The sequence below is a fragment of the Brachionichthys hirsutus genome, chromosome 9 (genome assembly GCF_040956055.1).
Source record: "Brachionichthys hirsutus isolate HB-005 chromosome 9, CSIRO-AGI_Bhir_v1, whole genome shotgun sequence".
NCBI classification, from domain to species: Eukaryota; Metazoa; Chordata; class Actinopteri; order Lophiiformes; family Brachionichthyidae; genus Brachionichthys; species Brachionichthys hirsutus.
This window is the reverse complement of record NC_090905.1, coordinates 10,921,524-10,937,117: the sequence shown is the minus strand read 5'-3', so window position 1 is coordinate 10,937,117 and position 15,594 is coordinate 10,921,524. Positions and strand designations below refer to the sequence as shown.

Here is a 15,594-nt window from a genome sequence, read left to right as displayed (position 1 = left end):
CAGTGTCTGAGGACAAAGAGGATGAAAATATTATCCAGATCTAGGTAGGAGACATTACACATTCATGCACCATGAGAAAGCCACACACACACACACACAAATGGCCATCAGAAACATTACAACAACACCCGCACCCCGACTCCACTGCCACACCAGCTTGTTTCAAACAACCAGTCAGTTCTCGTTTGTTTGCTAGAATGTGTTAGAGTAGGTTACTGATAAACCAGATGGAGTCAGTGCATGTTGACAGATGCAGAAGGCCTTGGTCACTTTGTTCTCTTCTATTTTCTACCATAAAACAAACAAATTATCTAGCAACATAAAAACAAAATGGAGCTTTTATTGCTTCAAATAAAAAAAAAAAGATACAATAGTATGAATATGTAAAAAGAACAATAAGTTGCTTAATTGAACTTGATTATTTGTTCAAGTGATCATGCTGTGGGTTAGAGAGTTGATATATTTACCTTCTAACATTAGCAGTTTGCATTTTCAAGTGGAACAATTCATGCCGTGAATGCAACAACACTCATTAGCAGCCATTACCTTGGCAACAATGATTAAACAGTATGTTTTTCATGCACACAACATTAGATACTAATATATTAACAAATATACATATTAAATCAGTGGAAATATGTAAAATAGAAAACAAATTAAACACAATATAAATTGACTTCGTTTCTGGATTAAATGTTTTATCTAAGGGATAACTATATCACAACTACCCCTAAAAAGCATAACTGAGATAACTATTTAGACCGGTTCCTGGAAAACACTAAACACTACAAATACCTGTCCAATACATGATTATGATGCTCAACAAAGACAGTCCAAATGACTTTTAAATTCTGAATATTATAGAGGCCTTCTTTTCTACCATGATTTGCAAAGTAACTAAAGTATACATCTTATATTTAAGATTTAATTAACAATTTATTCTGTTCGGCTGAATGTCCTATAACATTAATTATTACACCTGAAATACTGTACCTGTAAAATGAGTTCAGCATTAACGACCATTATCAACATAGAGATTCTAACAATGTGATGATAACAGCTAACAGTTTTTCGCGCTAAGAATTTCCAGACGCGAGATCAGAAATGAATTCGAACATTCCTGGAACGATTAGCGCAAATCCAAAAATTTGATTTGCTAAAATGGCTGTAAAATAATATATTTTATTTGGAGAATATCGATAAAAATACACTCACAGTTGGACGTGGTGGTCCCTTGTCTGTAAAAATAAAAAAATAAAAAAAATAAAAACGTTTCCAGAGCTGAGTGAGACATCTTCTCAAATATAGATAGACGATCTAAGGTCTCGGGGCGGCCACGTGCTGCTGCCTCGTCCAATCAGCGAAAACTCGGGCATTCCGTTGGCGTTTTGAATTGTCAGCGGCAAATGACAGAAGCTCGTTCGATACGAAAACATCGTTCTAGGATTCATATCTTCTTGCTGACAACCAACAGACAATGTCCAAGAAACAGATTTATTACTCCGATAAGTACAAGGACGAGGAATTCGAGTACAGGTATTCCAAACGCGGGTTTTGTTTTTGTTTCTATTTATCAACATTACCGTTGCTCTTAGGAGCTCGTTAGCCGAAAGCTAACGAGCTACGCCCCATTAATCAGCAGCAGATTCATCGTTATGGAAATGTCTGTTTGATAAGGATGAGCTACAGCACCTCTGTGATCGGGACACGGGCACGTTAAACACTAAAGTATTCTTCGTTACGCACTGAAGTGGGACGCTATTCCTGCGTGGCGTGTTTTTCGGCGTGTCATTGTTTACTCGTTTTCGCGTCCCACAGACATGTCTCGCTTCCGAAGCAGCTGTCCAAGCTGGTGCCCGCCACCCACCTGATGACCGAGGACGAGTGGAGGGGCCTCGGGGTGCAACAGAGCCAGGGCTGGACTCACTACATGGTCCACAAACCAGGCGAGTTACCAAGAGACGCAAAGCAACATGTTGTGTTACAGCGCAGTACAGTCGGTACTCATTTATGTACTGCTCAGACGATAAACGTTGTCTATAGATCCAACAATGAATTAAAAAAAAAAACACACAAATATGGACACGTGGAGAAGACAGAATATGATTAAAATACAGAAAACAACATAATCAAATATTTATGTCAGTGTTGCATGAAATTGGAACCCATCGCATCGTCGCTATTAGATGCACGCCACAGTGTCGTACGGCTATAAGCATGAACGTGTGATGCGGATGATTCTGACAGATCCTTTGTTTGTTTGTTCTCTCCAGAGCCACACATACTGCTCTTCAGAAGACCTCTCCCAAAGGACTAAATGGAAAGCATCTGTAGAATTCTCTCGCTGTGGTTGTTGCTGACTTCGTCTTGGGACGATACATCTCCTCCATGTGCAGCTCTACATATGTTCTATTATGTTGTGTAGAGAAGCTTTTTGTATTTGTGTTGTTGTTTTCACACACCCTCGTTTTTAGAGGTAATGCGGCTTGATTCCGCTGTGAAGGGTAGCCTTACAAAAAAGACACGAAGGTGAATGTTTTAAGTTTCATTTGATGCTATTTTGCTTTGAATTATTTTCAGAGTCATCATAAAGGCGTAAGATTTTATTTGTCTCGAGCCTACGAATCCCCCCCCCTCCCCCCCAAAAGAACATTGTTCTTAAGCCTTGTTTTATGTTATGTATATAATATTATTTCTAAATATTACATGTTTGGACACTGAGTAGTGGTTGATTCAGTGCATTCTTTCTATCTGAAAGTACAAATAAATAAAATAAAGTTCATAACGTTTCTGTCTTTCTGTAGTTTTGGGTCGTGGGTGATATTCAGTCCGAAACACTGAGTACTAGAGGAGTAACAAACTCTGAGTGCCTAACGCCCAGGGAGAAGGCTGGTGCCCGAGCTTTGTGTGCCGTCACCTTCTCTGGGCTGTATGTTCCAGGGCCCGGTATCTTGGTGGCGTCTTTGGGTAACTTGTGACGTCCCAGCATGGAAAATGCTGGCTGTCGGGACAGATAAACACTTGGATCTGTGCTGTTGTACCTGCAAGGCCCCGGTGTCTTTGCTAAATCCACGGAAGGTCCCCCTGTGCTGTAACTCCTTGACATCGTGTAGCTTGCGCTAGCTGCCTTATTTGGGATTTGAGGACCCATGAGTGGAGGGAGAAAGTACTTGTTGGGCGCGGGTACTGGGTCGGTTCCTCTGTAGTGAGTGCGTGAGCTCATTGTGTAGGCCGGGGGCCTGTGCTGGAGGTTACATGGCGGGACTCTCTCAGGGTTGTATGCACCTGGTCCAGGCGTCTGGAAAAGCTCCTCTAGTGAACAGATGAATAATATAAACCATCAACACCATATGGCAGGAGATACTTCAGGTTTTCTGTTGCAGCAGCTGACTTGGATCTCTTGAAGTTGTTTCAACCACAGATGCTTTTATCCTTTGACTTATCTTTTCACAGTAATAGAGCTACTAGTCTTAGATTAAAGTGCATCATTACGTCATTTTTTTTTTTTAAACACGTGCACTCAAAATAACTTATCGAGCTATGGAGGATGGGGACTTACTCTCTGCTTTCATCCGGCCCAGCATCGAGTATGCAGGCGCACCGTCCCTCCCAAAGCGAGTGATCTTTGCATCAATGTGATACTTGGGTCCTGGACTTGAGTCAACAAAGTACACTGGAGGGAAAATTAATGTTTATTATCAATTCAATGTAATGAACTCAAGACCAGGAACATTTACTACAGAGTTATAAGATGTCTCCCCCTAGTGGCTGTACTATGACATCACATAGGTTACCTCTGTGGTTTAGATTATGACGTATTTGAGGAGGTGACATTAATGTGAAAATATGAAGACATTAACTCATTGAGTGCCAGCCATTTTCTGCTCATTTTCCAAGCCCCACATAATATTTACTATGACTATGCACACAGAAAGAAAGATTCAAGTATCTTCTTTCATCAGGAAAGGAGTTCTGGAGTACTGGGCCATTGAAGAGAGGCAGATTTTAATGTCAGGGCTGGCAGTGAATGTTTGGGTTAGAAAAAACGTCTTTAGATGTCAATGGCACGCAAAGAGTTAATAAATATAATATATAATGTCAACAATGTGTTTTAATTCCTGCTTTAATGATGTATTATGACATGATTAATAGCATGTAATAATGTAAATAGTAAACATCTGTAATTGTATTTTAATACAACGCTGTAATATGTGATAGTCAGTCATATGGCGAACTCACTATTGTCACTCATTCTGCTGTGGAAAGAATAGGCAGGGAAAGTTGGCTTGGTGAAGTCATGACCAGCGAATCAAATTGTAGAGGGGAGGCCATAGCAACCAGGTCCTGGCCCTAGTAACGGGTAAATACAACACGTTATTATTATGGGCTGTCAATGACACATTAGCATTAGTAGTAAGGGGCATTAGTATAATACTGTAGTTTGTAAGTCAGCTGCTAAATTAATGAAGACACGTTTCTTGTGCCCATCGTCACAATGCTGTGCATAAAGTAACCATTTAATTATTCTGCATCATCAATCTGCAAAATTCTAATTTTATTTCATATAACTGAATGTGACAACAAATTAGCACAATAAGAGGCTGTGTCTGCATGCAGGGCGATCAGCAGTATGAGCACGTCGAGCCAGCGAGAACATTTTTCACTGAGATCAGTGTTGGGTCTAAAATGAATAAACCCAAAGAGGCCTTGCACCGAAGAGACGAAACGAGGCAAAACTGTAGATTATTAGATTTATTAAGACAGCTGTCAGCCGGGAGGGATGGAGAGACGCAAGTAGTTAGCTTCGTTCGGCTTCACCAAGACACCCCCCCCTTTCTTGGTCAACACACAGTTTTTATAAGCGTGAGTAAGGTCAAGAAGAACAGAGTGGCTCTGTCCTAACTCCTACTGATTGGTGTGTTATTGATAAGCACCAGGCGAAGAATGATTTGACAAACATAGGCTACTGAAGATCAGGAATACACAATGGAGTGCTTTGTCTCCACTCAGGCTGCAGACAAGATGTGTACGTGCGCAAATCACCCAGACATGAAGACTCCAACCTTGGGCAGATAGCTCTTCGAAACAATACGAAGCGTTCCCTTCTTCAGTCTAGTCAGCATATAACAGATCTCCGATTGTCACTAACTCAGCAGTTAGTCACATGGCAGAAGAAAAACGACACAGGGGGGGTTTGAGCATTAAAGAGGATTATACACAGATGTTCTGAGAAATACACAAATATATGGAACGATCTGTTTAAGCAACTTCACATTTCCCCCCTGTTGTGGATTTGGAAGACATCCGTGAATACAACCAAATGGCTTTCCGTAAACACTTCATTAACAAATCAACAACAGTTTGCCCATCATCAGGATGTGGCGAAAACCTCCAATAGGGAAAAATTCCACATCTCCTCTACCGCTTGGTAGCAAGAACCTCATGGTCTGACAATGGACCAAATCTGAAGTATTAAGGAAAAGACAGAGACGGTTAAACATCAGTGTCTGCGTGTACGTCAGGCACAACAGCATCATAGTCATCCACTTGGATGAGGTTATACTGATACATCTGGGCAACAAACATTCGTGAGATTAACCTCTTGGACATGGGGATTACACAACATGAACAGAGAACGCAGAGAAATAAAAAAATCAATACTATGGCAATGAAAGGGCCTAACATTTTAAGGAGAACCTGATGCCATGACCCTGAGAACAACCAGTCTAACCAGCCTCCTTCAACTTTGTCTTCCCGTGACATAGTGTCCCTTACGTTTTTCATGGTGTGCATTACGTCTACAATAGTTTGGTTCGTTGGGAATATATGTGCAACAGTGTTCACCAATCATAGCATAAACACCTCTTGTGGGGCTAAGGCCAAATCAACAGCCATTCTTGTTTGTAGGGCCATAAGACGGGTGGCCGTAATAACTTTATTCTGAGCTTCACTCATGATAATGGAAGCATTGACGAAACTTTGGAATCTGTAATCTATGGTTCCAAGTCGAAGGCCAAGTTTTCCTACCCCTATGTTTGGGAAGAAAGCATGCGTAACTCGGTCTCCTGGAGACCAATACCTGTGTTGGTAGGGGACATTGCTACCCCAGATCGGATCATGTTCTTCAAAGGTAACAAAGCGCTTGGTCCTTCTAGGTGTAGGCAGGTTGGGATGTACTACGGCTGTGACAATGTAAGTATGATCTGAAACTGCGACAGGTGTACATATGGCAGTGACGTTAGTTGGCAGTTGCAATGTTTACTGTCTACTGATGCAATGGGAGTGTTACCAGTTCCTGTCAAGTGAACACAAAGTGGAAAGCAATACGTGTCATCCCCAATGTCATTACAATGAGCTAAGTGTGTTTTGTCCAATGTTACTCCAAAACCTGTGATTGTGGCTTTTGTAAGTACAGATAAGCGTTTGTGGGTCAGAACTTTGGCTGGAGAAAAGGTTTCATTTACAGCATTCAAGGCATTCATGTAGGCGAAGGGTGTGGCATATAGGGCTGGTTGCCCCGTACGGTAGGTGAGACTGCTTTAGCTTGTTCCGCCACACTACAAAAGCTGAGATCACCCGCTTCACAAGGGAACTCAAATCAAAGGGACCCCGAGGGGTAGCGACAGTCTGAGGTTGGTGCACGGTGGAGTGATGCGTTTTCATTCACCAATCACTCTTTTCTTTGATCAGGAGTGTGTGTTGAGGGGTCGGTGGAGTGATGCGTTTTTATTCACCAATCACTCTTTTCTTTGATCAGGAGTGTGTGTTGAGGGGTCGGTGGAGTGATGCGTTTTTATTCACCAATCACTCTTTTCTTTGATCAGGAGTGTGTGTTGAGGGGTCGGTGGAGTGATGTGTTTTTATTCACCAATCACCCTTTTCTTCTGGCACAGCTTCTTCGGTCAGGAGTGTGTGTTGAGGAGTCGACTGACAGGTTCTTCTATTAGACTATGGTGGCGTTCATCTATGGCCTACAGCAGGTGGTTACTAGCACGCACTGCTGGAGCAGCTAAAAATGTTTTCTAACAATGTTACTTGTCATCCAGCGAGGTTCTGCATCTGCGCAGTGTCACTCGGGATCGGAGGTGTGATCTTTTGAGTGCGAGGGTTACTCACACGTTGCACCGGACACCGTTGTTAGTTGTGGTAGCACCTGCAGTGGGTGGCGTGCATCCCAGTTGCTCCTTCGGCGACCTTTTCAGCCGTGTGGGTCATCAGCTGAACTCGGAAGGAATCCTGCCACCGTTGGTGTTCCCAGGACGCGTTGGGTGTTCTTTACCCGCACAAAGTCTCTGGGTCCGATGTTCGGGCAGGTGCATCTGCTGCTGCTGCTGCTGCCGCTGCTGCTGCTGCTGCTGCTGGTGCTGGAAAGGAGACACATCCTCTCTCTTTGGTCCCTCAGTACCTGTGTCAGATTTATGCAGTATTGGGTCAGTGCATCATCACAGTGTGTTTGGCCATAGGAACCAGTCCAGTGTCTGGAGGTCGTCCAACCAACACCTCACTTGTTGACGACAGATTATGCTGTGGGTTAGGGTTAGAAGGTAAACATTTAATCCAGGATAATTCCAACATAACTTCGTTCATCTGGCTTTCAGAGTGTGGGGTTGTTTCATTCTGCAGCGCCACCAGAATGCGTCTGGTAACTGCAGTGTGTCTTCATTTCCAACTTGAGTCTGTCACTGAGTTCTGAAAGTATTTTGTTAGCAACACACGAATCATTATTGAACCATTGTCAGAGAAAATCATCTTCTCCATCGCTGAAGCACTTTGTTTCTTTGTGCTTCACCCAAATTCGAAAGCAAGGTGAGCGTTCCACCAAGTCCATCATCAGATGCCGACAACGTCTCTGAGGTAGACGAGCACGTTAATGGAAAAGTCAATGGAAAAGTCAATGGAAAAGTCATTGGACGCGTCCGTCCAACATTATGTCATGCAATCAAAATTAAACACACATCAAAATCATATTTTTGTGTATATATTCTTTTTGTTTTTTGGAACCAATGAGACTGAGAATAGCAACATCTCCTCCCCTTTGACACATGGTCCAACCCATGAGTCAACTGAATCTCTTCTCTGTGCAAAAGTAAAAGTAACCAATTAATGCACTTGTGAAATTGAGAAAGGATGAACAAACAGGAAATAATAAACATCAAACAAAGACGGTGCTTTGAGATCCTTCAGAATGGGAGACACCATTCTCGTCAGGGGCGGACCAATCGTCCTCAAGGGCGCCCAGCGCGGGCCCCCAAATTCAGATTTCTTGCAAATACAGGTTGCTGAGGAGTCAGGCATACACAATTAAAAACAATCAATGGTCATAATAGAGTCTCTTTAAGGAATGTATTTTCAAAGGCTTCATCTCTGCTCAGGAACATAAGCTGTAGAATGCAATAAATGTGATGTCACTACATCATGAGTTGATGAAACCTGCTGTTACATCGAGTCCATTAAAAAATCCCCATTGTTGTGCAGTGATCAGTTATACACGTACATCATGGCGCACGCGCGGAATGGCAATGCCATTGGAATCACAAAAGAAGAGTAATTTCAAAGAAGGTGTCATGAAATCTTGACCAAGCAAAAATTATCAGAACATAAAGAAGAAATCAAAAACTCTGTGATAATCTAAAACATGTATCCTCAATAGTCTGTGTCCCTTTAACAGGCCTAGATAGAGGCTTGTGTGTCACAGCCTCAGAATCCAATTAAACATAAAACATGAATCCCATTCATCAATAACTGAACAACAGGATGCTGTTCATAAGCTCTGTGTTTTAACTGCTGTTTGAGCTCATATCTCTTTGCATCATTAAGTCTAAACATCAGTTGAGCTGTGTGTGTGTTTGTGTTTGCATCTCACGTGAACCGGAGGGCGATCCGTCAGTCAGTCAATCCGAGCCAGCCACAGAGAAGGAGGGACCCCCGCCCCCTCATCCACGACACCGCTGTTGATCACCCCTCCTCTGGTCTCGGTCCCTCAGTGGTTCCGGTCACTCCCTCATCCAGCGTCCCCTCTGTTCACAATTGAAGCCTCCGTCTGGTCATCGTTCCTCCACAGGATGAGAGCATGTTCTCTTTCTCATTCGTGACGATGTCTCCCACGGGACGTCCTCTCACGGGAGGCACGCTGCCTTGAGACATCGAGCGTTGCATGCTCTTTGGAGGAAAGTCTTTTTCTTCTTCTTTCTTCTTCTTTCTTCTTCTTCTTGTTTGACGTGGTGCATTCAATCGGTCAGTCTGTCGTTAGCCCCACATATCATGCTCGAGTGAGCAGTGTGGCCTGGTGGGGGGGCGTTGGACCCTCAGTGGAGTGCACCCTGAGGTGGACGGTGACCTCTGGTCTGATGGTGATGGTGATTGATGTCTTCTGGTCGTGGACGGTGGGAGGAGGCACCCAACCCTCAGCGGCTGGAACAGAGTGACCCGCGGGGGCCAAACTCCAGCACAGTGGAGCAGTTTGTGGAGCAAAGGAAAACAATTAGTTCCTGCATATTGTATTATATCATATTACATCAATCAACTTGAACCTCTGAGCTTAGCATGCTATCATCTTTTGTAACATAGACCTGAGACATGTTAAAGCGAAGGAAGCAAATAGTAGAAGAATAGCACTCATAACACTCACAGGAGTAATGGCTTCCAACAGAATACAATTTATTTTTTTTTTTTTTTTTTTTTTTTTTTTTTATTATAATGATTAAAGGCACAAAGACATCTGTGCCACTATCCCTCCTCTTGAGGCGTGGCAACGCCCACGGCAATATTGCTGCCCATATGTAGACAGATTTAGGCAGACGTGAATGTCCTAGTCGATGTCATTGCTATCAATGACCTGGTAGTGCATGTACCTTTTAAAAAAAATTAGATTTATTTTCCCTATCTGTCCTTCACTCCATGATTATCTACTTGTTCTTTCCTACCTAGACATGCTGAATCGTGTGTTTTCCTTTACTTGGCGCCCTGCAGTAATGCGCCCAGTGTCCTATCTCACACCTTCCTTCCACCCCCTCCTCTGGCACCCCGACCTCTCTGTCTCGCTAAAACACTTCCTCTTTACCATCAAAAACATATCATTAGACTCCTCGTTATTTGTTTCACGCTACTCTCTCTTCATGTTTTGCCCATGTAATAAATCCAGACAGAGTTAAGTTTAGCAAGGTGACAGAATGCTTCATCAGCCAGTGGCTGATTTCTGTGTTAAAGGTTTTGTTTTTGAGACGGAGCTCATTCATTATTAACATCATAAAGGGCACTGTTCTAGTCCTGCTCTGAAGTCATCAATAACTTCATCAGATTTTGGCTTTGTTTGTCATATTTTACTGTAGTTGGCTCTTTGTCTAAACACCTCTCTCTCTTGCATTTAGTCTGGGTTTGACTTTGGTTACGTGGGCGGACAACAACGGTGGGGCGCTACTTTTTTATTCATGCCCCTCCCGAGTGGAGGTGCAGATGGGTAAATTCCTCTTTTCTAATTTTGGTTTAGTAGAAAGGTTATTTATTCTTCAGCGTTTACTTATTCTATCTTAAATACCTTAAATGCTATATAGAATTCCACACGTGACGTAACTCAGAGAGAATCCCCCTAATGGGGCGAAGTGCAACTCCCGAGATGCAATCTTCTAGAGCAAACCTTTGTTTGCTCCGGCTTCTCGCTCGGCGTCCTAACACAGAGTTGCATATCGTTTTAGACCCTCCAGTCTGGTCACCACTAACCTTCATGAATGAGTTCACAAAGTCTTCCCCAGTGACGGTCTTGCGTTGACACCGTGAGGTTCCAGACCGTCCAGCCGTGCAGTGATCCCATGAGGACTCAGGCTGTTTTACTGTTACAACTTTGACTCATTCCGTTCATCCACATGAAACATTTATTCACAGACACGTACATACAGGGTTTTAAGTCTAGACTTTAACAACAACAACACACAGATCTGTATACTTTATGTCTTTCTTATATATCTATATATATATATATATATATTATAGTGCTGCACAATAGTACCGGTTGGGAAACGTCTCTGCGCACGCCGGCAGGACTGATGTTGATCCCTATCCGCCTGGTTAGGAACGGAGAAACACAGCGTTCCGCGCGATAGGACCGCCGTCCCTACCCGCCTTCTCCGGGTGTCTCACCTTCAGGCAGGTCTGCTCTCTGGCTCGAATCCCGTCAACCCGATCCCCCAGGGACTGGCATGCGAAGGATTGGCCCCGGAAAAGGGTCTTAGTGAATTAGAGTGTGCACCCTCTAATCAATTCTTCCAAGCCAGCCCACCGCAGACGGGTGTATTGGATCCTGCCGACAACGCCAATTAATGTCAGGTTTGTGACACTGTAAAAGAGGGAAAATCGGAACCAAGCCCCAAAGATTCTCCTTGGTCTGCAGCCTGTTCATTTCCTCTTCTCAGTCTCACACCAGTTTCCTCATCGCTCAACTCCAAATCACCACCACACAAACACTATTCAAGGACCACGTCCCAAGCGAGCATATGATCTCCCAGGGCCGCGCCCTTATCAGTTCCAACTCACCCCCACACACACACACACAGCTGTTTAACTCCTAAGCGAGTCCAACACAAATATCCTCATACGTTCATTCTGGTGCACCTCCATTCATGCTCAATCAATAAAAGCACGTTTTTGCAAATACAGTTTGATTTTTTAAAGACCGGTCCCTTAATTGATTTTTCTCAGACGTTTGATCCCGTTAATTTATACTTAAAAGTATTAATTATATTGAATTACTCCGTTAATTTATACTTAAAAGTATTAATTATATTGAATTACTCCTCATAAGGCCCGTTAATTTACTCGTACCCAGACGTTTGATCCCGTTAATTTATACTTAAAAGTATTAATTATATTGAATTACTCCTAATAAGACCTGGTAATTCCTTAAACGTCTGGATTATTTATTTAGTAGCCTTGTAATTCCTTAAACGTCATTGGAAGTGTGTGGACATAATCATAGTAAATATAATATTTATTCACTGATCCACTGGAAGTGTGTGGACATAATCCCAGCAAATACAATATTTATTTACCGATCCCGTTAATTTACTCGTACCCAGACGTTTGATCCCGTTAATTTATACTTAAAAGTATTAATTATATTGAATTACTCCTAATAAGACCTTGTAATTCCTTAAACGTCTGGATTATTTATTTAGTAGCCATGGACTTACATATGGGCCTCTGCCCTTCCTGTTTGTGCACAGTCTCACAACACTTCCCGCTTTAATTTCACTTCCCTGTTTTTAAGTAAGTTGGAAAAAATGTTACGTATTAAATACCAGCAATACCTGTAGTCACCCGATGCAAGCCTGGTTCTTGGGACCCGTTGTCCGGGCGGGCAGCCGGCGCCGGAAGGGGGAGGCCCGTCCCCTTCAATGGGGAGACGCGGTGTCCTCAGTCCAGCGGCGGTCGTCCGTCCAGATGTGGGTCCCGGGTTTCGGCACCAATTAATGTTGGGTCTAAAATGAATAAACCCAAAGAGGCCTTGCACCGAAGAGACGAAACGAGGCAAAACTGTAGATTATTAGATTTATTAAGACAGCTGTCAGCCGGGAGGGATGGAGAGACGCAAGTAGTTAGCTTCGTTCGGCTTCACCAAGACACCCCCCCCTTTCTTGGTCAACACACAGTTTTTATAAGCGTGAGTAAGGTCAAGAAGAACAGAGTGGCTCTGTCCTAACTCCTACTGATTGGTGTGTTATTGATAAGCACCAGGCGAAGAATGATTTGACAAACATAGGCTACTGAAGATCAGGAATACACAATGGAGTGCTTTGTCTCCACTCAGGCTGCAGACAAGATGTGTACGTGCGCAAATCACCCAGACATGAAGACTCCAACCTTGGGCAGATAGCTCTTCGAAACAATACGAAGCGTTCCCTTCTTCAGTCTAGTCAGCATATAACAGATCTCCGATTGTCACTAACTCAGCAGTTAGTCACATGGCAGAAGAAAAACGACACAGGGGGGGTTTGAGCATTAAAGAGGATTATACACAGATGTTCTGAGAAATACACAAATATATGGAACGATCTGTTTAAGCAACTTCACAATCAGCGAGTCCCAGCAGGTCTTAGAAATGTCTCTGCTCCATTCAAGTCAGTACTCCATGTTTGAAATTATGAAATGACATAACTGTGACCAACTGGACTGCAGCTAATGATTTTGCTGCCTTTAAATGTGATGCCACATATTACACACTTGGACCAACTATTTTTTGAACTTACCCTTTTCTCTTCCTGCAATTACCGGCTGCTTTTCCTCCATGTGACTCTTCGCTGCGGCGATGAATCCTTCGGGAATGCCTCAGTGGAGCAATGCTGCTAAATATTCACGCGTGTCAATCATAGTTAAAGGAACAATCGGCCTTATCTGTAGCTGAGGCGGGCTGCAAACTTGTGCTGAAGCGTTCAGATGAGCATCAGGGGAGCGCCTCACTCCTTGTCCATCCTGGAGGGTCCTGAATCGATCCCTAATTTCTTCTGAAATAACGAGGACACATGAGACGTATGAGACTGTCAACAACAAAGCAGACGTCTGCCCCTTTGACCCTTTGTCCAAGCGTTCCATCTGGGCTGGCTTTGACAGGTGACCAGCCCGCCCTCTGCAGAGGTGGACGTACAGGTGCATTCAGCTGGTCCTCAGGAACAATGTCATCACCTCAGTTCTCTCTCATGTAACGCTACCTCCTCCCTGCAAACCATGAAACCAAGACCCCCTCCTGCCTCCTTTCCCTTTTCACCCATTCTGCCCATTGTGTGGAGATGCAATATCACACTTCAGCCATGCATGAGGTTGCCACGGAGACTACAGTGGATACTTTACTGCAGACAGGCCCCCCCACTACGCTGGGTCACCGACACCGCAGGAGAGAGAGTTCCCCCCCCCCCCCCACAAATGGCTCTACTGGAGGTGTAACTCTTGCAGCATCTGCTTTTAGTTTAGAGGGTGAAGCTCAATGGCGTTTTATCTCTGGTTTGTCCCTAACATTTTAGGACATTTACAATGCTTGCCTTGACGCCCCCCCCCCCCCCCCCACCCCCACCCCCACACACACACACCCCACACCCCACATACTCATGGGGGTGTGGGGGGAACTGTCAACCCTAATGCAGCACACCTGGAGCAGTTACAGCTTGTCTCCCGTCATCCGGCAGGCCCCTATTGAAGTGCGACTCTCTAGTTTCCCTCTCTCATTTTTAACTTAAGGCCAACTGATTGCTCAAATGCAGTTGCAGTTTAGCTCTCTTTGATCTCAAATGATTTGTAGTGGGGGGGAATTTGACTGGTTTAAAGGCCTCACCTGCCCGAGGCTGCAGTAACAAGTGACGTGTGCCGAAACCAGACATTAAGCTTTAACAGACTCTCGCTCTCACTCTCTTCAGCAAAACCAGAATCTGTTGCTACGCAAACAACTCCAGACCTACGACGTGTGCGCATTAAAACGGAAACACACATGCACATTCTTTGTGTCTCTGCCAGAGAAGAATGTCGGAGATCAGCGTTTAAAAAAGCAGAGGGCCCTCTGGAGCAGCAGGACTGTAATATAGCTCTCTGCTGACAGGAAATTATCTCCAGACTTAACAACCCTTTCAGAGGAAATGGAGCGACACAGTGTTCACAAACAAAAGAGATGGAACTTGAAAAGATCCTCTGACTTAATTCAGCTGGTTTTCAAACTAAAGCTAAAACAGAAGCAGGAAAGTCAGAATGTATGAACACATGTATTAAAACCCAAATCATTTGGCAGAATACAAATTTTATTCTCCTTTGTTTCAAAAAGCACAATATTTTGATATGAATAGGGACGACACTTAATCAAATTTGGTACATTTACAGGAATTAAAAACTTCATTCTTGATTTTTAAGTTTATTACTTCATGAATCAAATTAAGAAAAAAAAGTAATAATAATAATAAAAAAAGACGCACAATAGCTTATGAACTGTACAATCAAAGGTGAACGGTGACGTGAGAGTAGATGATGGTTCCAGAAACATTTGGGCTGGTCATCCAGTGGTTGAAAGACACACAACTTGTAATCGTTAAGTTGTCTTTCCTGTCAATCTTAACTGCACTGGCTGACAAAAATCTTCAAAATGAAAAACTTCCAAGTTTATCTTTCTGTAAAGCATGTGGGTAGCATATGTCCCCCCCCCCATCAAGCTACCAGCACAGGAAATTCATCAAACATTTCAGAAATTGGGTTAAAGCTTGCTGTGAAAAAACAAATCCCTTGACAGTACATATTTTTATTTGAGTGTAAGAAAAAATAATAACAAGGGCAAAAAAGTAAAGTGTTTGGGCCGCCAATGACAAAACAATAAAACTGATATGACCTCAGGCTAAAAATAAATACCACAGATAGAAAATATAACAAAATATTTTGCTTAAAGTCAGGTGTAATTACAGACATAAATATTTGATTATTTATTCTAGTGATTATAAAGGCCATACAGTGAATAACAAAGATGCTATGGTGCCCTTTTGGCGACCAGGAGTCTGGAGGAAGAAAACACGCACACACCCAAAAACACACAAATGCATCCACGCATCCATCCACAACAACTCACGGCACAGACTG

General features: G+C 43.2%; 2 protein-coding genes across 2 annotated transcripts; one reads left to right on the top strand and one right to left on the bottom strand.

Moving 5' to 3' along the window:
* The first annotated feature begins 1,412 nt into the window (after positions 1 to 1,412).
* On the top strand, positions 1,413 to 2,317 carry cks2 (CDC28 protein kinase regulatory subunit 2). Its single transcript, XM_068743694.1, has 3 exons — positions 1,413 to 1,536; positions 1,819 to 1,946; positions 2,274 to 2,317. The coding sequence occupies exons 1-3, from the start codon at positions 1,478 to 1,480 to the stop codon at positions 2,315 to 2,317; spliced, it is 231 nt and encodes a 76-aa protein (XP_068599795.1). The 5' UTR covers positions 1,413 to 1,477.
* A 507-nt stretch (positions 2,318 to 2,824) lies between these two features.
* On the bottom strand, positions 2,825 to 13,278 carry cimap1d (CIMAP1 family member D). The gene is given in 4 exon segments (XM_068743797.1): positions 2,825 to 3,312; positions 3,560 to 3,673; positions 4,240 to 4,350; positions 13,239 to 13,278. Coding segments are annotated over 4 exon segments (753 nt in total).
* Between the last annotated feature and the right edge of the window lie 2,316 nt (positions 13,279 to 15,594).